General features: G+C 58.7%; 1 protein-coding gene across 3 annotated transcripts; it reads left to right on the forward strand.

Annotated features, from left to right (window-relative positions):
- Window positions 1–1,198: 1,198 nt before the first annotated feature.
- On the forward strand, window positions 1,199–21,187 carry KIF3C (kinesin family member 3C). Of its 3 annotated transcripts, none has more exons than XM_063153267.1 (8): window positions 1,199–2,619; window positions 9,015–9,116; window positions 9,624–9,746; window positions 9,829–9,947; window positions 12,006–12,122; window positions 13,377–13,485; window positions 14,816–14,994; window positions 16,421–21,187. In XM_063153267.1, exons 1-8 carry the CDS (start codon window positions 1,207–1,209, stop codon window positions 16,596–16,598), a joined length of 2,340 nt encoding a protein of 779 aa, XP_063009337.1. In that variant the 5' UTR covers window positions 1,199–1,206; the 3' UTR covers window positions 16,599–21,187. The 3 variants fall into 3 exon arrangements, with proteins under 3 accessions (XP_063009337.1, XP_063009338.1, XP_063009339.1); XM_063153268.1 differs by having other exon boundaries at window positions 16,463–21,187; XM_063153269.1 differs by having other exon boundaries at window positions 16,505–21,187.
- The last annotated feature ends 6,315 nt before the right edge of the window (window positions 21,188–27,502 follow it).

Consider the following 27,502-nt stretch of genomic DNA (forward strand, 5'->3'; position numbering starts at 1 on the left):
AAACATTCTCCTTCACAGACACAAATCCTGCATCCTGCATTCTGCAACCCACATCCTGTATCCCGCATCCCCGACCTGCATTCTTCATCCTCAGTCCTTCATCTGGAATCCTTCATCCTGCATTCCACTCCTGCATTCCAATGCAGCATCCCAGCCCAGAATCTCAATCCTGCATTCCAGTGCTGCATCCCAGCACCAGACCCCAGCCCTGCATCCTTCATCCCACATCCCAGTCCTGCATTCCAGTGCAGCATCCCAGTCCTACATTCCAATCCTTTGTCCTACATCCCGATCCTGTATCCTTCATTCCATATCCCAGTCCTGCATCCTGCATGCCATCCCTGCATTTGTGATCCAATATCCCAATCCTGCATCCTAGTTCTGCATCCCAGCACTGCCTGACAGACCTGGATTCTTCATCCCACATCCCAGTCCTGCATTCCAGTGCAGCATCCCAGTCCTACATTCCAATCCTTTGTCCTACATTCCAATCCTGTATCCTTCATCCCGTATCCCAGTCCTACATCCTGCATGCCATCCCTGCATTTGTGATCCCATATCCCGATCCTGCATTCTGTATCCTGCATCCTAATCCTGCATCCCAGACCCTGCCCGGCAGACCCGTATCCTTCATCCTACATCCCAATCCCGCATTCCAACGCCGTATCCTTCTTCCCACATCCCAGTCCCGCATTCCAACGCCGCATCCCAATCCCACAAGCCGGTTGTGCATTCCAATGCGGCGTCCCAGTCCCGCATCCCTCATTCCCCACGCCAGTGCTGCCCCTGATCCCGCATCCCGCACGCCGGGCTCGGCACAAAGGCCGCACTACAGCTCCCGGCGTGCCCGGGGGGGCCGGCGCCGCTCCCGCCCGCGCCTGCGGGTGCTCGGCCGCGGGAGCGCGCTCGGGGGGCGCGGGCGCGGGCGCGGGAGCGCGCACCAATCGCGGCGCGGCCGCGCCCCGCCCCGGCCCGCCCCGGCCGCCCCATCCCCGCACCGGGCGGGGCGCAGCGGCCGCGCTGCCATGAGCGAGCGCCCGGCGGGGCCGCCCCGCCGCGCCCCGGCCGCCCGCGCCCCCCGCCCCGGCCGCGCCCGCTCCGCCCCGGCCCCGGCCCCGGCCCCGGCCCCGGCCCCGGGGATGCCGCGGGGGCGGCGCGGCTGAGCCCCCCAGCCCCGCTGCGCCGCCGGCCCCGCCCGCCGCCGCCATGGCCGGTAAGCCCCGCAGCGGCTGCGAGGCGCTCCGGGTGGTGGCCCGGTGCCGGCCCATGAGCCGGCGGGAGGAGGCGGCGGGATACGAGCGCGTCCTGGAGCTGGACGTGAAGCTGGGCCAGGTGAGCATCCGCAACCCCCGCGCCGCCCCCGGGGAGCTGCCCAAGACCTTCACCTTCGACGCCGTGTACGACGCCAGCTCCAAGCAGGCCGACCTCTACGATGAGACGGTGCGGCCGCTCATCGACTCGGTGCTGCAGGGCTTCAACGGCACCGTCTTCGCCTACGGGCAGACCGGCACCGGCAAGACCTACACCATGCAGGGCGCCTGGGCGGAGCCCGAGAAGCGCGGCATCATCCCCAGCGCCTTCGAGCACATCTTCACCCACATCTCCCGCTCGCAGAACCAGCAGTACCTGGTGAGGGCCTCGTACCTGGAGATCTACCAGGAGGAGATCAGGGACCTCCTCGCCAAGGACCAGAGCAAGAAACTGGAGCTGAAGGAGAACCCCGAGACCGGGGTGTACATCAAGGACCTCTCCTCCTTCGTGACCAAGAACGTCAAGGAGATCGAACACGTGATGAACCTGGGCAGCCAGACGCGCTCGGTGGGCAGCACCAACATGAACGAGCACAGCTCGCGCTCGCACGCCATCTTCCTCATCACCATCGAGTGCAGCGAGACGGGGCCGGACGGCGAGGAGCACATCCGCGTGGGCAAGCTCAACCTCGTGGACCTGGCCGGCAGCGAGCGCCAGAACAAAATGGGGGCCCAGGGAGAGCGCCCCAAGGAGGCCTCCAAGATCAACCTCTCCCTCTCGGCCCTGGGCAACGTCATCTCGGCGCTGGTGGACGGGCGGAGCACGCACATCCCCTACCGGGACTCCAAGCTCACCCGCCTGCTGCAGGACTCCCTCGGGGGCAACGCCAAGACAATCATGGTGGCCACCTTGGGCCCGGCCTCGCACAGCTACGACGAGAGCCTCTCCACCCTCAGGTTCGCCAACAGGGCCAAGAACATCAAGAACAAGCCGCGGGTGAACGAGGACCCCAAGGACACCTTGCTGCGGGAGTTCCAGGAGGAGATCGTGCGGCTGAAAGCCCAGCTGGAGAAACGCGGGATGCTGGGCAAGAAGAGGAGGAGGAGCAGCCGGAGGAAGAAAGCGGTGGATGGAGAGGGCACCGTGGACAATGAAGGGGAGGATGAGAATGAGGATGGCCTGGAGAAGACCATGGAGAACTACTTGAAGGAGCAGAAGGAGAGGCTGGAAGAGGAGAAAGCCGCTATCCAGGATGACCACAGCCTGGTGAGTGAGGAGAAGCAGAAGCTGCTCCAGGAGAAGGAGAAGATGATTGAGGACCTGCGGAAGGAGCAGGAGGCCACGGAGCTGCTGGCCATCAAGTACAAGGTTCGTGTTGCCTGGCATGGTGACAAACGGGGCCGGGGTGCCTGCTGTGCCCCCAGCCCCTGGTGTGGATGGGAATGGACCCCAAGCAGGGAGCCTGAGGGAGGTGCCCACCCTCTCAAGTGAGGTGACCAGGCAGGGTCCCCAAGGGCAGCCCTGGGCTCTGGTGTGGGGCTGGGCTGGGGTGGCCCTCAGACCTGCGTGGGGACGCTGTGGGACCTGCAGGGAGTGGCAGGGAAGGGCCACGGGGGAGAGGGTCACTGTGGCACGAGCGTGCTGTGCTCAGCTCTTGTCCCCTCCAGCACAACAAAGCAGCTGTGTGGGCAGGGAGTGAGGAGAGTGATGCTGCAGATTTGTCCCTGGTGGCCTCGGGAGCGAGCCCGGGGCTGGGCTGGGGACACGGGGCACCTGCCCCCAGTTCTGAACAGCCCCTGGCTCCCAGTGGGCTCTGTGGGGATGGGCAGGGCCTGGCAGCCCTGCAGGGACCCCCGTCCCCCTCCCCACCCCAAGCCAGAGCAGGGTGCATGGGGGCACCGCTGCTGGCTCAGGGGTGCTCAGGGGTTTGGTGCTGAGGGTGAGAGGGGCCACAGCAGCCCCAGCTGGGCCGGGGTCTGGGGCTGCACCTCCCTCCTGTCCCCACTGAGCTGGGGGGTCCTGGCCTCTCCTCCCTGCCCATGGTGGCCGTGGGGCTGGGATCCCCAGTGGGGAGGGAGCCCCCTGACCCTTGGCATCACACTCAGCACAGCCCCACTGGCACAGCCCCGCTGGCCCAGATGCAGGGACTGGGCTGGAGCCCAGGCAGGGAGGGACCCTCTGGGGTGGGACATGCCCAGGGTGCCAGGGCTGGGCAGGGGTCTGGACCCTCTCCCACGGCCAGGGTGGTGTTTATTGCAGCCCCAGGGACACATGGCCGTGCCCAGGGATGTGTGATTGTCCCCAGGGTGGTGTTTTGGCCGTGCCCAGGGATGTGTGATTGTGCCCAGGGATGTGTGGTTGTGCCCAGGGTGGTGTTTTGGCCGTGCCCAGGGATGTGTTTGTGCCCAGAGGATGTGTGATTGTGCCCAGGGTGGTGTTTTGGCCATGCCCAGGGATGTGTGGCTGTGCCCAGGGATGTGTGATTGTGCCCAGGGATGTGTGGTTGTGCCCAGGGTGGTGTTTTGGCCGTGCCCAGGGATGTGTGATTGTGCCCAGAGATGTGTGGTTGTGCCCAGGGATGTGTGGTGGCGCCCAGGGATGCGTGGTGGTGCCCACGGTGGTGTTTTGGCTGTGCCCAGGGATGTGTGGCTGTGCCCAGAGATGTGTGATCATGCCCAGGGATGTGTGATCATGCCCAGGGTGGTGTTTTGGCCGTGCCCAGGGATGTGTGATTGTGCCCAGGGTGGTGTTTTGGCCGTGCCCAGGGATATGTGATTGTTCCCAGAGATGTGTGGTTGTGCCCAGGGATGTGTGATCATGCCCAGGGTGGTGTTTTGGCTGTGCCCAGGGATGTGTGGCTGTGCCCAGGGATGTGTGATTGTTCCCAGGGATGTGTGATTGTGCCCAGGGTGGTGTTTTGGCTGTGCCCAGGGATGTGTGGTGGTGCCCAGGGATGTGTGCCCATGCCTGGATGCCTGCACAGAGAGCGTGGGATCGCACTGGGATGTGCCCCTGGGGCAGAGCCGTGGGCTGCTGGCTGGCACGGCGGGTATCCCGTGACAAGCATCCCGTGCCAAGTGTCCTGGCACAGCAGGATGCCTGGCACGGGCACAGGGGTCTCTGCAGCCACCCCCTGTCGCAGTGGGGTGCAGGCTGTGGGGTGCAGGCTGGCTGGGCTGGCAGCTGTCCTGCCCAGTGTCCCTGTGTGGCTCAGCAGGGCTGGCTCAGGGCCGCCGTGTGTCCTGGAACTGCTGAGTAACCAGGCAGGGCTGGAGGAGAGGTGACACCGTGTCCCTTGTGGTGGCCTCTGGGGCTGCTCTGCACACGGGGACCCTCTGGCCATGGGGGTACAGCACAGTGACAGCAGAGAGGTGTCACCTCAGTGAGCACCAAGGGGCACGGCCTCCTGTGGCACTCACCCCAATGGGCGCTGCAGGGACGCTGGGTGGCCTCAGGGTGCTCCTGGGCAGCTTTGCCACACCGTGGGGCTGGGCAAGGAGCCCCTGGCTCTGTGATGACCGTGGCAAAGACAGCTGAGGTGACAGGGGGACACGGGGTGCCCCCCCACACCCACGGGTGACACGCTGCACCCTGTGTTATTGTCACGCTCGTGGGTGTGGGCTCTGCCTCTGTGCCTCTGCCACCCAGCTGGGACATGTGGGACACGGAGCTCGGAGGGATGGGGTCAGCCTGCCCCAGCAGATGTGATTGTGGGGGCCCAGATGTGCATTGGGCACCCAGATATGCTCCTAGGTGCCCTTTTGTGCTCCTGGGTGCCCAGATGTGCTCCTAGGTGCCCTTATGTGCTCTGGCTGCCCCTATGTGCTCCTGGGTGCCCTTTTGTGCTCCTGGGTGCCCTTTTGTGCTCCTGGGTGCCCAGATGTGCTCTGGGTGCCCAGCTGTGTGCCCAGGCAGAGGGGCTGTGCCACAGAGGAGCTGCCTATGGGCTGTGGGTGTTGCCAAGGGCTGTGCCAGGGGCTGAGGCCGAGGTCAGCGGGAGGGAAAGTGCTGGGAAGTTCTCAGGGTGCCGGAAATGAGTTCCTGGGAGAGGCTTAGTGCCAAAGGAGATTGGGAGCCTCTTCCTTAGGGGGAATAAATGCCCTGGCAGGGAGGAGGAAACAGTGGCACTGAGAAACCTCTTAATCTGCCAGGGGTGGTGTCAGCCCTGTGGGAGGGGGGCTGGCTGGGGACCCACGGCTTTGGGGGTGTCCCCTGGGTTCCCCCAGAACCCACAATGCACCCCCTGGAGCTGGAAGGGGAAAAATGGGGGGAAAACCATGGAAACAGAGCCTTGCCCCAGGCAGGTTGGCCTCTGGTTTGCCAGAGCCCTCACTCTGTGCACAGCACCCCCATGGAGACCCCTGCCCAGGGACATGTGACAGCAGCACCGTGACCACCGTGTGACCCCCAGAGCTGGCACCACCCTTGGGGTGGCCTGGTGGCCCCTCTGTCCCTCAGTGGCCATGGCAGTGGGGAGGGGGCCAGGCCCTGTGAGGAGCAGGGCCCTGGCTCTGGGGGGACGGAGGGACACAAGGGCAGGTGCCCCGGGGTGAGGGTGGCCCCGTGCTGGTGGCAGAGGGGACATTGCAGAGATGGCCACATGCTGGTGGCAGAGGGGACATTGCAGAGACGGTGGCTGAGCTGTCTCTGTGGCTGGGACAGTGATTTTTGAAGCTGTGTGAGGTGTCCTGGGGACATCTGGGTCTGTCCCTGCTGACACCCCTGAGGTGCAGCCGTGGGGGCACAGGGTGTCCCTCCATTGGTCCCTCATGGACACCCTGACACGGGAGCCGGGCTGTAGGGCACGGATACACACACGTGGTGTGCACACAGACACACAAATACACACACAGTGTGCACATGGACACACACGGAGACATTGTGCACACACACAGTCTGCACACAGACACACAGTGTGCACACACAGACGCACACACATACAAACAGTGTGCATATGGACACACACAGTGTGCACACACACAGACACACACACATACAAACAGTGTGCATATGGACACACACGGAGTGTGCACATAGACAGTGTGCACACACACAGACAAACACACGCATACACACGCAGTGTGCACATGGACACACACAGAGACATTGTGCACACACACAGTTTGCACACAGACACACAGTGTGCACACACACAGACACACACACATACAGTGTGCATATGGACACATAGACAGTGTGCACACACAGAGACACACAGTGTGCACACACAGACACACACACACACATACACACAGTGTGCACATGGACACGCACAGAGACATTGTGCACACACACAGTCTGCACACAGACACACAGTGTGCACACACACAGACACACACACATACACACAGTGTGCATATGGACACATAGACAGTGTGCACACACAGAGACACACAGTGTGCACACACAGACACACACACACACATACACACAGTGTGCACATGGGCACACACAGAGTGTGCACACACAGTCTGCACATAGTGTGCACACACACAGACACACACATACAAACAGTGTGCACATGGACACACACAGAGTGTGCACATAGACAGTGTGCACACACACAGACACACACACACATACACACAGTGTGCATATGGACACACAGAGAGACATTGTGCACACACACAGTCTGCACACAGACACACAGTGTGCACACACACAGATGCACACACATACACACAGTGTGCACACACACACTGTGTGAACATAGACACACAGAGTGTGCACACACACAGACACACACACATACACACAGTGTGCACACACACACTGTGTGAACATAGACACACAGAGTGTGCACACACACAGTGTGTACACAGACACACCGAGTGTGAACACACAGGTACACACACATACACACCCTGTGTGCACAAACAGTGTGAACATACACACACACACAGTGTGCACATATATACGCACAGAGTGTGCACATAAACACAAGTACACAGTGTGCTCACACACACACACACACACAGAGACACAGTGTGGACATACACAGACACACAGTGTGCACATAGACACAAATACACAGAGTGCACACACACAGACACACACATGGTGTACACACACACAGTGTGCGTGCACACGCGAGTGCACACACACAGTGTGCACATACATACACACAGCGTGCACACACACAAGTGTGCACATACACAGTCTGCACATACACACAATGTGCATATGCAGTTGTACACACACATATACACACACATGCACCCACACATGGTATGCAGATACACAGTATGCACACACACACAGTGTGTGCATACACACAAACACACGCATGATGCACACACACAGTGTGCACATACACACAGACACACACAGACACACACAGAGTGCACACACACAGTGGGCACATACACACACAGTGTGCACATACACAGAGTGCACACAGACATACACACGGTGTGTAGATACACAGTGTGCACACACACACAGTGTGCACACACATACACGGTGTGCACATACATACAGAGTGTGCATGTACACATAGACACAGCGTGCATACACACAAATACACACACATGGTGCACACACACACCGTGTGCACATACACACACACACGGAGTGTGTGCACATACACATAGACTCAGTGCACACACACAAATGTACACACACGGTGTGCACATGCACACAGTGCACACACACACACACACACACACACATACACAGTGTGCATGTACACACACACACACAAACATGGTGTGCACAGACACCCGGTGCTCCCACACGTACCCATGTGTGTGTGAACGTGTTCAGCCTGGCTTGCACAGCCCCTGGGTGTGTATTTCAGTGTTTGTTAACTTCTATGTGCACAGCCCCCGCGTGTGTTTATGTGTGTGTTTGTGTGTGTGTGCGTTTATGTGTGCACAGCCCCTGCATGTATGTTTATGTATGTTTGTATGTGTTTATTTGTGATTTTGCGTGTATTTATGTGTGTGCACAGCCCCATTTTGGTGTGTATTTGTATGTATTTGTGTACGTTTATGTGTGTGTTTGTGCATTTCTGTGTGCCGGCCCGGTGGGGCGGGGTCCAGCCCACAGCTGCTGCCCATCCCAGCCCATCCCTGTCCATCCCATCCCATCCTGTCCCTGTCCATCCCATCCCATCCCATCCCATCCCATCCCATCCCAGCCCATCCCTGCAGTGCCAGCTGTGCCAGGGCAGCCCTTTCCAGGTGGGAATTGTTCCCATGTCCAATCCAATCCTGCCCAGCCTCCTCCCCATCAGCAGGGATCCGAGCAGAGGGGCCCTGAATGCTCCCACATCCCTGAGAGCAGGGCTGGGGACAGGGAGCAGGGATGGGGACAGGGATGGGGACAGGGATGGGGACAGGGATCAGGGATAGGCTCAGGGATCAGGGATGGGGACAGGGATCATGGATGGGGACATGGATCAGGGGATAGGGATCAGGGATCAGAGATCATGGATCAGGGCTGGAGACAGGGATCAAGGATGGGAGCAGGGATGAGAACAGGGATCAGGGATGGGGGTGACCATTAGGGATGGGCATGGGGACAGGGATCAGGGATCAGGGATGGGGACAGGGATCAGAGATGGGGACAGGGATCAAGGCTGGGGACAGGGATCAGGGATGGGAGTGACCACCAGGGATCAGGGATGGGGACAGGGATCAGGGCTGGGGACAGGGATCAGGGATGGGGGTCACACCCAGTGAGGGTGGCACGGGGCAAAGCCCCCGGGCAGGGGTGGGGATGGCAGCCCTGACCCCCTGCCCTGCCCCTGTCCCCTGCAGGCCATGGAGAGCAAGCTGCTGATCGGGGGCAGGACCATCGTGGACCACACCAACGAGCAGCAGAAGATGCTGGAGCTGAGGCGGCAGGAGATCGCTGAGCAGGTACCAGGGGGGTGACAGGGATGTCCTGGGGTGTCCTGGGGGTGACAGAGCTGTCCTGGGGCTGTCCCGGGGCTGTCCTGGGCCTGTCCAGGGGTGTCCTGGGCTGTCCTGGGCTGTCCAGGGGTGTCCTGGGCTGTCCTGGGGCTGTCCAGGACTGTCCTGGGGCTGTCCTGGGGGTGTCCTGAGGGTGTCCTGGGCTGTCCTGGGCTGTTCTGGTGTGTCCTGGGGCTGTCCTGGGGCTGTCCTGGGGCTGTCCTGGGCTGTCCTGGGGCTGTCCTGGGGGTGTCCAGGGCTGTCCTGGGGGTGACAGAGCTGTCCTGGAGTGTCCTGGGCTGTCCTGGGGCTGTCCTGGTGTGTCCTGGGCTGTCCTGGGGCTGTCCAGGGCTGTCCTGGTGTGTCCTGGGCCTGTCCTGGGCCTGTCCTGGGGCTCTCCTGGGGCTGTCCAGAGCTGTCCTGCTGTGTCCTCCCCGTCCCCATGCCCGTCCCAGCCGCGTCCCTGCCCCGCAGAAACGCCGGGAGCGGGAGATGCAGCAGGAGATGCTGCTGAGGGACGAGGAGACCATGGAGCTGCGCGAGACCTACACGTCCCTGCAGCAGGAGGTGGAGATCAAAACCAAGAAGCTGAAGAAGGTGAGGGCGTGGCGCCAGGTGGGGACAGGGAGCGGGAGGCCCCTCCCTGGGCCCGGGGCTGAGGTGCTGTGTCCCCTGCCAGCTCTATGCCAAGCTGCAGGCCGTGAAGGCCGAGATCCAGGACCAGCACGACGAGTACATCCGCGTGCGCCAGGACCTGGAGGAGGCCCAGAACGAGCAGACCCGGGAGCTGAAGCTCAAGTAGGTGTTGGGGTGCTGGTCAGGGCCTTGGTGGGGGCTCCTGGACCTGGTGGTCATGGAGAAATGGGTGTGCAGAGCAGGTTTGGGTTGCTCAGAGCAGAGATGGGGGGCTCAGAGCAGAGTTTGGGGGCTCAGAGCAGAGATGGGGGGCTCAGAGCAGGATTTGGGGGCTCATAGCAGGGTTGGGGGGCTCAGAGCAGGGCTGGGGGAATCAAAGCAGGGTTATGGTGTTAGAGCAGGTTTCGGGTGCTCAGAGAAGGATTGGGGTGCTCAGAGCAGGGCTGAGGGGCTCAGAGCAGAGATGGGGGCTCAGAGCAGGATTTGGGGGCTCAGAGCAGGGCTGGGGTCCTCAGAGCAGGGTTGGGGTGTTAGAGCAGAGCTGGAGGACTCACAGCAGGGCCGAGGGGCTCACAGCAGAGATGGGGGCTCAGAGCAGGATTTGGGGGCTCAGAGCAGGGTTGGGGGCCTCAGAGCAGGACTCAGGAGCCCAGAGCAGGGATGGTGTGTTAGAACAGGTTTGGGGTGCTCAAAGTAGGGCTCAGGGGCTCAGACTAGGGCTGAGGGGTGCTCAGAGCAGGGTTGGGGGCTCAGAGGAGGGCTGGGGGGCTCAGAGCAGAGTTGGGGTGTTAGAGCAGGACTGGGGGCCTCAGAGCAGGGCTGGAGGGCTCAAAGCAGGGTTTGGGGTGCTCAGAGCAGGGTTGGGGTGCTCAAAGTAGGGTTGGAGGAATCAGAGCAGGTTTGGGGTACTCAAAGTAGGGTTGGGGTGCTCAGAGCAGGGTTGGGGGGCTCAGAGCAGGGCTGGGGGGCTCAGGGGCTCAGAGTGGGTGCAGAACTGGAGGGATTGACCTCACCCAGAGACAGGGACAGCTGAGCCCTGCCCAGGTGTCAGAGGGGGCACAAGCTGTGACTGCTCTGGCCACCACAGTGTCCTCGGAGGGACAGCAGCTCTGGGGACTCGGGGTGGCCCCATCTCCCTGGAGCTCCTGGCTCCCTCCTGGCAGAGTTCTCTCTCCCTGGAGCTCCTGGCTCTCTCCTGGCAGAGTTTTCCCCTCCTGGCTCCCTCCTGGCAGAGTTTTCCCTCCCTGGAGCCTCTCTCAGCTGCAGCTCTGCTGCCCCCGGGGTTTGTTCTCACTTCAAACACTCCTCTCTCTCTCTCAGCTCTGTAACCCCCCAGCTATTTACAAGCACTGCAGCGTTTGCAGGGTGAAACAATCTCACTACAAACTGAGTTTCCTCTCCAGCTTTGCCCCTTCTCTCCTCCACCACAGCTCCCTGATGCAGCTCCTTGCCTGTGCCCGTGTTCACAGGGGTTCTTGGATAAGGGCAGAGATGAGGATCTGACTCCATGTTCCAGAAGGCTGATTTATTATTTTATGATACATATTGCATTAAAACTATACTACAAGAATAGAAGAAAGGATTTCATCAGAAGGCTGGCTAAGAATAGAATAGAAAAGAATGATAACAAAGGCTTGTGGCTCGGGCTCTGTGTCTAAGCCAGCTGGCCTGTGATTGGCCATTAATTAGAAACAACTACATGAAACCAATCACAGATGCAGCTGTTGCATTCCACAGCAGCAGATAATCATTGTTTACATGTTGTTCCTGAGGCCTCTCAGCTTCTCAAGAGGAAAAATCCTGAAGAAAGGATTTTTCATAAAAGATGTCTGCGACGCTTGCCTTAAAACAGTTTTTGACAGCTGCTCCACTTGCCCAAAAACCACAGGAGAAAAGATTCCCCCTGGGGTCCCTTGGCATTGCTGAGCTTCCCTTGATTTTCAGGCTGGGCAGTGGGAGCAGGCGTGGCAGGAGAGGAGGGAAAGGTCCTGGTGCTGCCTGGAGCCCCAGAGCTCCCCTGGTTCTCTCTGATGCCCGTCCTCTCCTGCCTCTCCCTTTCCACGGCTGCATCTGCTCCTCCAGCCTCTCCCCGCCATCACATTCCCATCCTCCGGATGTTTCTGTGTCTCCTTCTCTTCCTGCCTTTCCCCTCCCTCTGTGCCTGGTTTCTGTCTCCTGTCATTTAACCCCTTCCTCTCCCACTCCTGCTCCGTCCCTCAGGTATTTGATCATCGAGAATTTCATCCCTCCCGAGGAGAAGAACAAGATCATGAACCGCCTGTACTTCGATGGCGACGAGGAGCAGTGGAAATTCCAGCCGCTGGTTCCTGCTGGAGGGTGCGTCCCTGTGGCCCTGTCCTTGTCCCTGTGGCCCTGTGTCCCTGTCCCTGTGTCCTTGTGTCCCTGTCCCTGTGGCCTTGTGTCCCTGTGTCCCTATCCCTGTCCCTGTGTCCCTATCCCTGTGGCCCTGTGTCCCTGTGGCCCTGTCCTTGTGTCCCTGTGTCCCTGTGGCCCTGTCCTTGTGTCCCTGTGGCCCTGTGGCCCTGTGGCCCTGTCCCTTTCCCTGTGGCCCTGTGGCCCTTTCCTTGTCCTTGTCCCTGTGTCCCTATCCCTGTCCCCAGGGTATGTCCCTGTGTCCCTGTGTCCCTCTGTCCCTGTCCCTGGGGCACAGTCCCTGTCCTTGTCCCTGTGTCCCTGTCCCCAGGGTACAGTCCCTGTGTCCCCATCCCTGTCTCCAGGCCACAGTCCCTGTGTCCCTGTCCCTATCCTTGTCCCCAGGGTACAGTCCCTGTGTCCCCATCCCTGTCCCCAGAATACAGTCCCTGTCCCCAGGGTACAGTCCCTATGTCTCTGTCCCTGTCCCCAGGGTACAGCCCCCGTGTCCCTGTGTCCCTGTCCCCAGGGCACACTCCCTGTGTCCCCATCCCTGTCCCTGGGGCACAGTCCCTGTGTCCCTGTCCCTGCCAATGCACAGGAGTGGCCCCAGGGCTGGGTGACTCCTGTAGGTGCCCATGGGTGTGAATCCCCCCGAGCCCACCCTCAGTGTGAATCCCCCCAAGCCCACCCCTCAGTGTGAATCCCCCCAAGCCCAGCCCTCAATGTGAATCCTGTCCAAGCCCACCCCTCAGTGTGAATCCTGTCCAAGCCCACCCTCAGTGTGAATCCCCCCGAGCCCACCCCTCAGTGTGAATCCCCCCAAGCCCACCCCTCAGTGTGAATCCCCCCAAGCCCACCCTCAGTGTGAATCCCCCCAAGCCCACCCCTCAGTGTGAATCCCCCCAAGCCCACCCTCAGTGTGAATCCTGTCCAAGCCCACCCCTCAGTGTGAATCCCCCCGAGCCCATTCCTCAGTGTGAATCCCCCCAAGCCCAGCCCTGGTGTGAATGCCCCCAAGCCCAGCCCTCAGTGTGAATCCCCCCAAGCCCACCCCTCAGTGTGAATCCCCCCGAGCCCACCCTCAGTGTGAATCCCCCCGAGCCCAGCCCTCAGTGTGAATCCTGTCCAAGCCCATCCCTCAGTGTGAATCCCCCCAAGCCCAGCCCCTCGTGGTCCCTGGGGCTCTGTTGGTCACATTCCCTCCGTGTGCCCCAGGAGCAGCTCCCAGATGAAGCGGCGCCCGACCTCGGCCGTGGGCTACAAGAGGCCCATCAGCCACTACGCCAGGGTGGCCATGGCCAGGAGATCCCACCCCCGCTTCAGGGTACGCCGGGGACACCGGGGTGGGCAGGGGTGGGGAGGGAATGGGGTAATGGAGGGTGGGGAGGGATGGATGGATGGATGGATGATGGATGGATGGATGGATGGATGGATGGATGGATGGATGGATGGATGGATGGATGGACAATGGATGGATGGATGGATGGATGGATGGATGGATGGATGATGGGTGGATGGATGGATGGATGGATGGAGGGATGGAGGGATGGATGGATGGATGGATGGATGGATGGATGGATGGATGGATGGATGGATGGATGGAGGGATGGATGGATGGATGGATGGATGGATGGATGGATGGATGGATGGATGGATGGATGGATGATGGATGGAGGGATGATGGATGGAGGGATGATGGATGGAGGGATGGATGGATGGATGGATGGATGGATGGATGGATGGATGCATGGATGGATGGATGATGGACGGATGGATGGATGGATGGATGGATGGATGGACGATGGATGGATGGATGGATGGATGATGGATGGATGGATGGATGGATGGATGGATGGATGATGGATGGATGATGGATGGATGGATGGATGGATGGATGGATGGATGGATGGATGGATGGATCCATGGATGGATCCATGGATGGATGGATGATGGATGGATGGATGGATGGATGTGTATGAATGTATGGATGGTTGGGTGTATGGATGGAGGTGATTGGAGAGCTAGAGGTGGATGGATGAAGGCAATGGTGACTGGATGGATGGATGGATGGATGGATGGATGGATGGATGGATGGATGGATGGATGGATGGATGATGGATGGATGGACATGGATGGATAGGGATGGAAATGGATGGATGGATGTGGGGATGGATGGGTGGATGGACTTGGATGGATGTAGATGGATGTGTGGATGGAGATATACGTATGTATGGATGAATGGTTCCATGGATGGTTCCATGGATGGATCCATGGGTGTGTGGATGGATGTGTATGATTGTGTGGATGGGTGGGTAGATGGATGGAGGTGATTGGAGAGCTGGAGGTGTATGGATGGCAGATGGTGACCGGATGGGTGGAGGGATGGGTAACACTGGAAGGGAAGATGGAGTAAACAAGCTCACGAGGATCTGGGAGACACCAATCCAAGCTCCCAGCTTTATCCTCCCAGCTCCAGTCCTGGAGCTCCTGGCTCTCCTGCCATTGGAGAGAACATCCCTGGGACAGGCTGGGAGAGCCAGAGCAGAGCCTTGAGCCGCCAGCCCAGTGCCAGGGCAGCCAGGAGAGGATCCCACTGCCCCGGAGCCATGCCCTCCCCACGGTGACTCCCTCCCGTGTTGGCTGTCCCCGGGCAGGCTGAGAACATCATGTTCCTGGAGCTGGACCTGTCCCCCCCGGCCATCTTCGAGTTCGAGCGCAGCCGGGACCCCGCGGCCGAGCCGGACCCGCGGGCGCTGCACCTGGAGCGCCTGATGCACCTGGACAGCCTCCTGCAGCGGCCCGCGGCCGCCCGCGTGCGCAAATCCCGCTCCTGGTGCGTGACGGCCCCGCGGGGACACGGCTGGGACAGGGGGGCACAGGGCTGGGGGGCACGGGGACAGGGACAGGGCTGGGGGGCACAGGGACAGGGCTGGGACGGGGGGGACAGGGACAGGGCTGGGACAGAGCGGGGACAGGGACACGGCTGGGGGGCACAGGGACACGGCTGGGGGGGACAGGGACAGGGCTGGGACAGAGGGGGAGACAGGGACACGGCTGGGACAGGGGGGCACAGGGCTGGGGGGCACAGGGACAGGGACACGACAGGGGGGGACAGGGACACGGCTGGGACAGAGCGGGGACAGGGACAGGGCTGGGGGGACAGGGACACAGCTGGGGGGCACAGGGACACGGCTGGGACAGGGGGGGACAGGGACAGGGCTGGGGGGCACAGGGACACGGCTGGGGGGCACGGGGACAGGGCTGGGACAGAGCGGGGACAGGGACAGAGGGGGAGACAGGGACACGGCTGGGACAGAGGGGGAGACAGGGACAGGGCTGGGGGGCACAGGGACAGGGACAGGGCTGGGACAGAGCGGGCACAGGGACACGGTTGGGACAGAGCGGGCACAGGGACAGGGCTGGGACAGAGCGGGGACAGGGACACAGCTGGGGGGGACAGGGACACGGCTGGGACAGCTGGGGGGGACAGGGACACGGCTGGGACAGAGCGGGGACAGGGACACAGCCGGGGGGCACAGGGACACGGCTGGGACAGCTGGGGGGGACAGGGACAGGGCTGGGGGGCACAGGGACAGGGACACGGCAGGGACAGGCAGAGCTGTCCCATCGGGGCTGAGCCTGCCCGGGCTGTGCTCAGACATTGGAATGCTCCTGAGGCTGTGCAGGAGGGACCTGGAGCTGCTGGAGAGAGCCCAGAGGAGCCACCAGAGCTGCTCCAGGGCTGGCAGAGCTGGTTGTGCCCACCTGGAGAGGAGAAGGATCCAGGGAGAGCTCAGAGCCCCTGGCAGGGCCTGAAGGGGCTCCAGGAGAGCTGCAGAGGGACTGGGGACAAGGATGGAGGGACAGAGCCAGGGAATGGCTCCCAGTGCCAGAGGGCAGGGCTGGATGGGATATTGGGAATTGGGAATTGCTCCCTGGCAGGGTGGGCAGGCCCTGGCACAGGGTGCCCACCCTGGATCCCTGGCAGTGCCCAAGGCCAGGCTGGACACTGGGACACCCTGGGACAGTGGGAGGTGTCCCTGCCATGGCTGGGGTGGCACTTGGATGGATTGTAAGATCTCTCCAACCCAAACCAATCCCTGATATCACTATATCCCAGACCCAAGGTATCCTCCCACCCAGCCAGGGCTGCCCTTTGGTGCTGCCAGCGCAGCAAACGCCCAGGGAAAGGGCTGGATTGTGGGCAGGGTGGGAAGGCACGGCAGGACAGCATCCCCAGAGTGTCTCTGTGTCCCCAGGTGCCAGAGGACAGCATGCCCAGAGTGTCTCTGTGTCCCCAGGTGCCAGAGGACAGCATGCCCAGAGTGTCTCTGTGTCCCCAGGTGCCAGACGCCGCGGTCGCTGCCGTCCTCCACCACCCACGTGTCGCTGGCCTCCAGCTCCCCGTGCGCCGCCCCTCTGCCGGCCCAGGAGTGACCGCCCGGACCCTCGAACCGGACTGAGCCCCCCAGGGCCGAGGGGGGCCCCACCCGCGGCCCCAGCTCGTCCTTGTCCTCAGCTACTTTGTGTGTGTGTGTGGAGACACGAACGGCCCCGGCCAGGGCGGCTGCCCCTCCTTCCCTCTCTCCCTCCCTCCTCCCTCCCCTCCTTCCCTCTCTCCTCCCCTCCATTCTCCTCCCCTCCCTCCGCCCCCCGATCCGGATCTGTCACTTTATTTATTTAACCTATTTATTTATGGAGCGGAGGCAGGATTTGTGCTCGGACTGATGGACACTCAGGCTGGCAGTGGGCACCGTGCTGGATTTGCCCAGCTCCCAGCCCTGCCCACGCCGCCTGGCACGGGGCTGGGCATGGTGACAGCACCAGGACACTGCTCCATCCCGGCTGCCCTAACCCCTGTGCTGGCTGTGCTGTGCTGGATCCCAGGGAATTTGGAGATCTCTGCGTGGATTGGGAGACTTTGTGGTGGCAGTGCCTTGTCAGAGCCCCCCTGAGGGACTCCCCAGCCTGCATCGACTCTGGTGGCAGCAGGGACACCTCGCCCACTGTGGGCACGGCTGGCACAGCTCCATCCCCAGGGCTTGCAGAGTCACCAGGCCAAGTCACCCAAAGGCCACAGGGCTTTGTCCAGCTGTGCCACGCTCTGGGGACGCTGTGGGGACACTGGAGACAGCCCCACCGAGGCTCCCATCGCTGACTGTGGGTGTGCAGCTCCTGACACAGCCAGAGGTGGAAATCTGGAAATCTGGAAATCTCCACCCCCTTCCAGAGGCTCCATCTGCCGCTGAAGGGACAGGGAAATGTGGGACAAGGAGGTGACACCCAGGGCAGCGATGGCATCGCTGTCTCCTGGAGAATGGCACACGGAGGTCACCTCTGTCACCTCCTGGTTGGGACAAACTGCCTGGTGGGGTGTGGAGGACTGGACTGGCATGGTGATGGGTGAGAGGGGGAAGCCAGGAGGGCTCTGGGGGTTGAATCCTGCCCAGCAGCTGCAGGGACAGCACTTGGTGTCCTGCACGGCTCTCAGGGGGAGGGAAGCTGGCGGGGCAGCTCTGGTGTCCCTGGCATGGTGGCGTGGGGACATCCCTGTGATGGATGAGATCCCTGTGCATGAGGAGGTGACCCCTGGCTCTCCTGGCTCAGCCAAGGGCAGGTCAGGGAGGATTGCAGGTGGGGAATGTCCTCTGGAAACAGAATTCCTGCACAGGGTGGTGAGGCTGGAAGGGACCTGGAGCAGTTACTCAGGGACGTGGCCAGGTGGGTTTGGAATCCCCCAGGGAAGGAGACTCCAGCACTGTTCTGGGCAGGCTGCTCTTTGCTGCTGGCCTGGTCCCTGCTCCTCTTGGTGCTCCTGCACTCAGGACAGGTGAGGGAGGGCGAGGGAGCAAAGCACAGGTATGGAATGGGGACACCCAGAGGGAAACAGCAGCTGGGCAGAGCTCAGCAGCCATGTCCCATCCACACATGGCTGTGCTGGGCCATCCACTGCCCTTCCCAGCTGGCCTGGCACATCCCTGCACTGCCCAGGGATCCTCCTCCATTCCATCTAACACTGCCCTGCCTGGAGCTCTCCACCACTGCCCTCTGCTCCTGCCTTCCCTCTCCATCTGTGCCCCATAACAAACACCCTGCTCTGTGCCCCATAACAAACACCCTTTCTGTGCCCCATAACACCCTGCTCTGTGCCCCATAACAAACACCCTGCTCTGTGCCCCATAACAAACTCCCTTTCTGTGCCCCATAACAAACACCCTGCTCTGTGCCCCATAACACCCTGTCCTGTGCCCCATAACAAACACCCTTTCTGTGCCCCATAACACCCTTTCTGTGCCCCATAACAAACACCCTTTCTGTGCCCCATAACACCCTGCTCTGTGCCCCATAACAAACACCCTGCTCTGTGCCCCATAACACCCTGTCCTGTGCCCCATAACACCCTGTCCTGTGCCCCATAACAAACACCCTTTCTGTGCCCCATAACACCCTGCTCTGTGCCCCATAACACCCTGCTCTGTGCCCCATAACAAACACCCTGCTCTGTGCCCCATAACAAACACCCTTTCTGTGCTCCATAACACCCTGCTCTGTGCCCCATAGCACCCTGCTCTGTGCCCCATAACAAACACCCTGCTCTGTGCCCCATAACAAACACCCTGTTCTGTGCCCCATAACACCCTTTCTGTGCCCCATAACAAACACCCTTTCTGTGCCCCATAACACCCTGCTCTGTGCCCCATAACAAACACCCTGTCCTGTGCCCCATAACACCCTGCTCTGTGCCCCATAACAAACACCCTGCTCTGTGCCCCATAACAAACACCCTGCTCTGTGCCCCACAACACCCTGTCCTGTGCCCCACAACACCCTGCTCTGTGCCCCATAACACCCTGTCCTGTGCCCCATAACACCCTGTTCTATCCTTCCAGAACCTTTGTCCCTTCTCGCCCAGCCTGGCACCTTGCTCTGAGGCCTGAGCTCCCTCCCCTGGCAGCAGCCATGCCCAGCCTGGCAGGAGGGGGCAGGGGAAGGTGTTGGAGGAGTCCCTTCCATGCTGTGGGATCAGGGCTGGCCACAGGTGCCCCCACAGCCAGGGGTGTCCCAGGGCATCCCCCAGAGCGAGCTGGCCCTGGGACACCATCCCAGCCCTGGGCACAGTGGAAGGTGTCCCTGTCACGGCAGGGGTGGCACTGGATGGGCTTTAAAGTCCCTTCCAGCCCAGACCAGTCTGGGATTCTCTGATTCTGGAACACAGTGGCTGGGAGAGCTGGTTTGTTATTTAATTTCCTGGAAAGCATCTGGGAGTTGGGGTCAGGAAGCACAGACTCAGAATGAGGAGAAGCTTGAGGGGCTGCAGGAGTAGAATTTCCTCCCTTCCTTGTTTTCCAGGGTCAGCAGCTCATGGAGCCCCAAAGTGATGAACCAGAGACCTTCCCTGGCCTCTGTTCTCACCCAGGAGCTGAGGGTGTCCTCATCCCCGGGCCGTGGAGCATCCCAGGAAGGGTGGCTGTCCCCCAGGAGGAGTGGCTGTCCCCAGGGAGGGTGGCTGTGTTCATGGAGGATTCCTCCAGAAGCCTTTCCAGCAGAACTGTGGTCACAGGGGGATCCTCTGGAAGCCCTTCCAGCAGAGCTGTGATCACAGTGGGATCCTCAGGGAGCCCTTCCAGCACAGCTGTGATCACAGTGGGATCCTCTGGGAGCCCTTCCAGCACAGCTGTGATCACAGTGGGATCCTCTGGAATTCCAGCACAGCTGTGGTCACACAGGGATCCTCTGGAATTCCAGCACAGCTGTGATCACAGTGGGATCCTCTGGAATTCCAGCAGAGCTGTGATCACAGTGGGATCCTCTGGAATTCCAGCACAGCTGTGATCACAGTGGGATCCTCTGGGAGCCCTTCCAGCAGAGCTGTGATCACAGTGGGATCCTCTGGAATTCCAGCAGAACTGTGATCACGGTGGGATCCTCTGGAATTCCAGCACAGCTGTGATCACAGTGGGATCCTCTGGGAGCCCTTCCAGCAGAGCTGTGATCACAGTGGGATCCTCTGGAATTCCTTCCAGCAGAGCTGTGGCCATGGTGGGATCCTCTGGGAGCCCTTCCAGCAGAGCTGTGATCACAGTGGGATCCTCTGGAATTCCGGCAGAGCTGTGATCACAGTGGGATCCTCTGGAATTCCGGCAGAACTGTGATCACAGTGGGATCCTCTGGAATTCCAGCACAGCTGTGATCACAGTGGGATCCTCTGGAATTCCAGCAGAGCTGTGATCACGGTGGGATCCTCCGGAGCCCTTCCAGCAGAGCTGTGATCACAGTGGGATCCTCTGGAATTCCGGCAGAGCTGTGATCACGGTGGGATCCTCTGGGAGCCCTTCCAGCACAGCTGTGATCACAGTGGGATCCTCTGGAATTCCAGCAGAACTGTGATCACAGTGGGATCCTCTGGAATTCCAGCAGAGCTGTGATCACGGTGGGATCCTCCGGAGCCCTTCCAGCAGAGCACAGGGTGGGAATGGCCAGCGCAGGGGTGGGATGAGGCACTCCCAGCACCAGGAGCCGCTCCCGAGCCCTCCCTGCTCCCCGGGAGCTGTCCCAGCCCAGCGCGGGGAGCGCTCGGGCCGTCGGTGCCGCTCGCTGTCCGTGTGTCCCGCTGTCCGTGTGTCCCAGCGGGGCCGGGGGCTGGGCCGGGGCTTCCTTTCGTTATTGTTGAACTGTTCTTTTGGGGTTCAGGTTTGGCCGTTGTTCCGCGGGGAGGGGGGTGCGGGTCTGTTGCGGGTTCGTGGACAAGGTGAGGGCCTCGATTAGGACCAAATTTTCGTGCCTGTTGCTCTGGTGATTTATTTAGAAATCAAAAGTTTACTGTCTGGTGGCCCATCCCTGTCACTCTATACATAGGACTATACAGGACATATTATAAATATATATATATTATACATAGTGTCGGGAGAGAGGCCGTTCCTGGCGGGATGGACGCTCCTCACCGTGCTGTAATGCAGCTCCGAGCCCGCGCTGGGAGCGCCCTCCGGGATGGCCAGGACACAATAAAGGAATGGATGAGCATCGCTGCCCGGCCTCCGCCGCCTCCTTAGCCCGGCCGAGCCGAGCAGCTGGCGCGGAAGGGAGCGACGATTCCTGGGTTCCTTCCTTCCTTCCCTCCCTCCCCCGGGATTTGTGCTCAGATTTGTGTTCCAGGAGAGATGGAGCTGGCACAGAGCCAGGCAGCTCCAGCGCGGGGACACCGGGAATGGCCCCGGCACAGCCCGGGGCAGCACACGGACACAGCTGGGCTGGGGGTGAGAGGGGAGGTGGGAAGGGGAGAGATGGAAAAAGAGATGGGAAAGGGGGGGATGAGAAAGGGGAGATGGAAAAGGGAGAGATGGAAAAGGGGAGATGGAAAAGGGAAGGATGGAAAAAGGGGAGCTGGGAGAGGGGAGATGGAAAAGGGGAGTTGGAAAGACAGAGATGGAAAAGGGGAGCTGGGAAAGGGAGAGGAGGAAAAGGGGGGATGGAAAAGGGAGAGATGCAAAAGGGGGGGATGGAAAAAGGGAGATGGAAAAAGGGAGATAGAAAAAGGGGAGCTGGGAAAGGAAGAGATGGAAAAGGGGGAGATGGAAAAGGGAGAGATGGAAAAAGGGAGCTGGAAAAAGGGAGATAGAAAAGGGGGAGCTGGGAAAGGAGTGATGGAAAAGGAGAGCTGGAAAAGGGGAGCTAGAAAAGGGAGAGATGGAAAAGGGGGAACTGGAAAAGCGAGATGGGAAAGGGGAAAGAGGGAAAAGGAAGCATGGGAAAGGGGAGATGGAAAAGGGAGAGATAGAAGAGGAAGAGGTGGAAAATGGGGAGATGGAAAAAGGGAGATGGAAAAGGAGGAACTGGAAAAGGATGGAAAAGGGGAGAGAAAGAAAAGGGGGAGATAGAAAAGGGGAGATGGAAAAGGGGAGTTGGAAAAGAGGGAGCTGGAAAAGAAGGAGGTGGAAAAGGGGAAATGGAAAAGGGGAGATGGAAAAGGGAGAGATGGAAAAAGGGGAGATGGAAAAGGGAGAGATGGAAAAGGGAGAGATGGAAAAAGGGGAGATGGAAAAGGGGAGATGGAAAAGGGAGAGATGGAAAAAGGGGAGATGGAAAAGGGAGAGATGGGAAAAGGGGAGATGGAAAAAGGGAGATGGAAAAGGGGAGATGGAAAAGGGAGAGATGGAAAAGGGGAGATGGAAGAGGGGAGATGGAAAAAACATTGCAAAGGCACAGATTGGGTTGGGTTGGCTTAGGTTGGGTTGGGAAAGGACCTCAGTGCCCACCCATTCCCACCCCTGCCATGGCAGGGACACCTTGCCCTGTCCCAGGTACTCCCAGTCCCAGTGTCCAGCCTGGCCTTGGGCGCTGCCAGGGATCCAGGGGCAGCCCCAGCTGTGCCAGGGCCTGCCCACCCTGCCAGGAACAATTCCCAATTCCCAAGATCCCATCCAGCCCTGCCCTCTGGCAGTTTAATTCCCAGCTCTGAGGTTGTCCACAGCAGAGGGAGTTAAAGCCCTGTGGATGTGGCACTTGGGGACAAGGGTCCCTGGTGGCCTTGGCAGTGCTGGGGACGTGGTTGGGCTCAGTGCTCTCCAGCCCAAAGGAGTCTGTGATTGCAGGCACGCAGAGATTTGTTCTGTTTCTCATGGAAAAGGTCGCTTTGATCAGGTGAGTCACAATAAATGCCACTGAAAAGGGACTGAGGCAAGAAAAGGGAAGATGAAAGGTCCCTCAAAGGCACTGGATGTCCCCAAATCAGCCAGTCAGATTTAACTCTCAGAGGGAATTTGGTGAAGTGGCCTCAGAGCTGCCAGTGAGGGGTCTGAGCTCTCACAGAGAAGAGGCTGAGCGTCCAAACAGGATAAACATGAGGGATGTCTTTAAAATGGGGAAAGGGGAACTTGAGGGGTTCTCTGCTCAATTTAACTTCACCCCCTGAAAGGACTGGATGGATCAACAAAATCCACCTCAAAATCCTGGCAGGGGAACGTGTGAACAACCAAGGTGGGCTGGTCCAAAGCAAATCCCACCAAATGCCACCAAATGCCACCAAATGTCACCACAGCAGCTCCATGCTCAGCTGGAACATGAGACCCTGCAGGTGTGAGGGACAGAATGAGGGATTTTGGTGAAACTCTGACACCCTCGCTGAGGAGAGGCCTGAGTGGAGCTAACAATGGGATTACTCCAAGGGAAACAGGTCACAGGGAGGCAGAGACAAAGGGGATTTGTTCTCCTTCAGCCTAGTGCTCCTGGGGACTTTCCTGCTGGGGAAAGCCCTGCTTTCCAACCAGGAATGGCATTTGTAATGGTTTTGTAAAAATCAACAGGAATGATGTGAAAATGTGAAAGAAAGAGGCTGATTTCCCCCTGGGAAGCAGAGGTCATGGTCTGCCAATACCAGAAATGCTCCCAGCTTCTTTTTTCTGCCTCTGTCAAGGTCAGGATTGAAGCTCTTGAGAGGAATTTCACATTCAGACTCAGATGTTTATTATTTCCTATCTCTATTACAAGATGTGAGTTCTGCAGCATTCTCCTAACAAGCTACAAAATTGCCAACTATCTTTCCCTACAAGGTTAAACTATCCAATTAAGAAATGACACCTAAATTATTTTCACTTTTAACCCAGTAACTGATCCCTCAAAGTTCACATGGTGGGCTTTTCTGTCCAATAACAAAATACCACCCAAACCCATGGAGAAGAAGGTGAAGAAGAAGGAGCAGCCTCCACCCTAAAACCTCCATCTTGCCCCATATTTATTACCACATTCTAAAACCCCAAACTCTTAAGTTTTCCAGCCTGTGATATCACACACTTCTAACCAACTCCACACCTGTAATCCCAGTGCTCTCATTCTGGAAATCCATTTCGGAAATCTTTTTGGAAATCCATTTTGGAAATCTTTTCCAAGGCCTCAGGTCAAATACAGTATTTTCTTGTGGGTCTGTGCGCTTCAGCACAGAAAGTTTCAAATTCTCAGCATCCAGGGGATCTCTTCCCTTGCACATTCTGCAGTGCCTGGTTCATGCTGGGGCTCAGCTGCTGGGCTGGGCTAATGGCCAGGGGGGGTTCCTGGCTCCCTGCTGTCCCCCCCAGCTCCTGGAGGAGCCTGGATGGCCTCAGCTCCTGCAGCCGTGAATATTGATGGCCCAGCTTCATAAAATTTGCAAGGCAGGGAATACCCAGGGGGGTCTGCAGCCCTGCCTTGGGTTGGTTTGTGGTGTTTGCTCCTTCCTCGGGGCCACATCAGCTTCTCCCAAACATCTGCTGTGCTTCCAGTGCTGGGGACACTCCCTGGATGCAGCAGGGAGGGGCATCCCCTCACATCCCAGAGCTCTTTGTTTCCCCGGAAGAACCTCCCCTTGCAGTCCTACAGAGCTCCACAGGTTTTATGGGAATGTCCAACCACATTGTAGGAATATGACTTGAAGGGTTATTTGAAGCATTGTCCCATCTGCTGGCAGTTCAGAAAAAATGTAGTTTTGTATTGAAATCTAGAAAATTTAGGATAAATTCACTACAACAATTTTTGTTTCTTTCTTAGTACAATTCATAGTACTTTTCCTGCCATGAATTTAAAATTGGTACCCTAGGTTGCCAGAGAAGCTGTGCCTGGAAGTGCCCAAGGCCAGCCTGGATGAAGCTTGGTTTAGGCTGGATATTGTGAAAGGTTTTCCCCAGAGGGTGCTGGCACTGCCCAGGCTCCCTGGGCACAGCCCTGAGGCTGCCAGAGCTCCAGGAGGGTTTGGGCAGCACTGCCAGGGATGCCCAGGGTGGGGTTGTTGGGGCTTGGGGCTGCACTGGATGATCCCTGTGGGTCCCTTCCAGCTCAGGATATTCCATGTTTCCTGCTGCTAGCACAGTGCTAAAGCTCATTATCATCTTTGTAAAGTGCTCTGGGATTTATTGGTTATACACAATTCCTAAAGGCCCAAATGTTTTCATTCCTGAGTGGTTTTCAAAGCAGGAGAGGAGCCACAGCCACCAGGAATGTTCTGTGTGCATCTCACAAGAGAGAAGCTGTGTGGGAAGGCTTTGGTGCAGAGAGGGTTTGGCGATTATTTTGGGGATTTTTGTTGTTCCCTGACGCTCTCATGACACCCTGTGGGCTTCCCCCTGTACTGCTGCAGCTGCACAAACAGCCACAATTCCTCTCTTTTCCTCCCCAGTGGCTCTGCACTTCTGTCCCTACATTTTTCTCAGTGATTTTCCTGCAGGCTTTAATGGCTTTCAGCAAGGGCATCTGGTCACAGCTGTGGCCATGGCAGGGTGGCACTGGGTGGGCTCTGAGCTCCCTTCCCACGCAAACCATGCCAGGATTCTGTGGCTCTGTGAAAAGAACAGTCAGTGCTCTGCCTAGCTGGGATTCTGACTGAACCTCAGATGGAAACTGAGGTTGAATTTTATTGGGAATGTTTTCCCAAATGACAGCAGCAGTGTCAGTGCTAGAGATCTGATTGATCCCTCTGGTTTTAGCTTTATATTTATTTCACATTCTGTGCTGCTTTAGTGTATGGGTCTGGGTTTCATATCAGGGATGCTGAGCTCTGGGCACAGAGCAGGGACACAAAACAATTCCTGCTCCAGCTGGGCACCAAGGACAAATGACCCAAATCTCAGCCCAGGAGCACAAACAGGAGAGAGAAAAACAAGGATGGGACTGCATGGGCTAAAGCTGGAATGGGACAATGAACTGCAAGGTGCAAATGGAGCAGAACTGATCACAGTGACAGACCCCGTGCCTGGTTCTGCATTTTGGGGCCATTTTGGTTCATCTTGGGTTCATTTTGGGGCCATTTTGGTTCATCTTGGGTTCATTTTGGGACCATTTTGGTTCATCTTGGGTTCATTTTGGGACCATTTTGGTTCATCTTGGGTTCATTTTGGGACCATTTTGGTTCATCTTGGGACCATTTTGGTTCATCTTGGGTGCAGCCCTGGCTGGGCTCTTGTGCTGCCCCAGGTGGATCCATGCAGGAGATGCTTTGAATAAATCCCTGTTTGATTCTTTAGCTCTGCCCAGCCTCTGCTCCAGCTCAGCCTGCACAAGGGATCACCCAGAGCAGCTGGGGCTGAAGGAAGAGCAAATTTACAAGGGTGGGGACAGCAGAGCAGTGTCCCTGCCAGGACACTGGGTGCCAGCCAGGGCTCTGAGTGCTCCAGCAGAGCTTTGAAGGGTTGGGGGAATAAATGGAATGGAGGCCTCCAGGGTGGTATCACAGAGACATGGAATGGCACAGAACCATGGAATGGGAGCTCAGAGCCCACCTAGTGCCACCTCTGCCATGGCAGGGACACCTCCCACTGTCCCAGGGTGCTGCCAACCCCAGTGTCCAACCTGGCCTTGGGCACTGCCAGGGATGCAGGGGCAGCCCCAGCTGCCAGGGAACAATTTCCTCCTAATACCTGAATTATTGACAGCCCCTCTGGTTGGGCTTCCACTGACAGGTGGAATGACAGACAGGTGCTGGAATGCAGCTGCAAGGAATGACCCATCCAGCAGCATGGCCCAGCCTAAGCTGCAGAACCCCCAGCTGGTGCTCAGTGCATCACACAGGGAAAGGAAGTGCAGGCTGCATCCTCTTGTGATCTCACTGTTTGTTTGATAAACAGGAACTGTGTCTGACAGCTCTGGGCAGGAGGCAAGGGCCAGACCTGCTCCTGGAGCTCCAGGGGCTGCTGCACTTCCAGCTGGGGTCAGCAGCTCTGGGAATGTCTCACAGGAACATGGGGTGCTGGAACTGTCAGTGCAGGTCCTGGGAGCCATCCCACTGCACATCCTTGCAGCTCCCTGCTGGGATCACCTTTGGGGCAGCTGCACCTTCCTTCCTTCCTTCCTTCCCTGGGATTCCCATTTGTTGTTGTTCCACACTGCTGAATTTATTGTCAATTATTTCTGCATGCCCACAGCACTGACCTGTCACAGGGAGGACCTGCTTTGTCACCTTGTGTCCTGGAATTGTGGCTTCCCAGGTGTGTTCCTCCATGTTTCACTCTTCCTGTGCTCCAGGCCGTGTCACCACTTATCCCTTCAGCCAGAATCAGTCAGAGAAACCTGGAACCACAGAACCAATGGAACATTAAACATCTGATTAATTCTATATTATGTATCAACTTTGGTAACACAACTATCAGGGAGCATGAGGAGATTCTGTGCTGGAAGCACCCCTGGAAGAGTGAAAAGTGTCCCTGCCATGGCAGGGGTGGCACTGGATGGGCTTTGAGGTCCTTTCCACACAAACCAGTGTGTGATTCCATGATTTCAACAAAAAAATGCCTCAAGCCTCTCAAAATTAATCATTTTTGTATCTCCCAGTGGGGCCAAAAGTGCAATGGCTGAAGTAGAAATTGCAGCTTGTTTGGGAGCTG

This window comes from Melospiza melodia, chromosome 3, assembly GCF_035770615.1.
Source record: "Melospiza melodia melodia isolate bMelMel2 chromosome 3, bMelMel2.pri, whole genome shotgun sequence".
NCBI classification, from domain to species: domain Eukaryota; kingdom Metazoa; phylum Chordata; class Aves; order Passeriformes; family Passerellidae; genus Melospiza; species Melospiza melodia.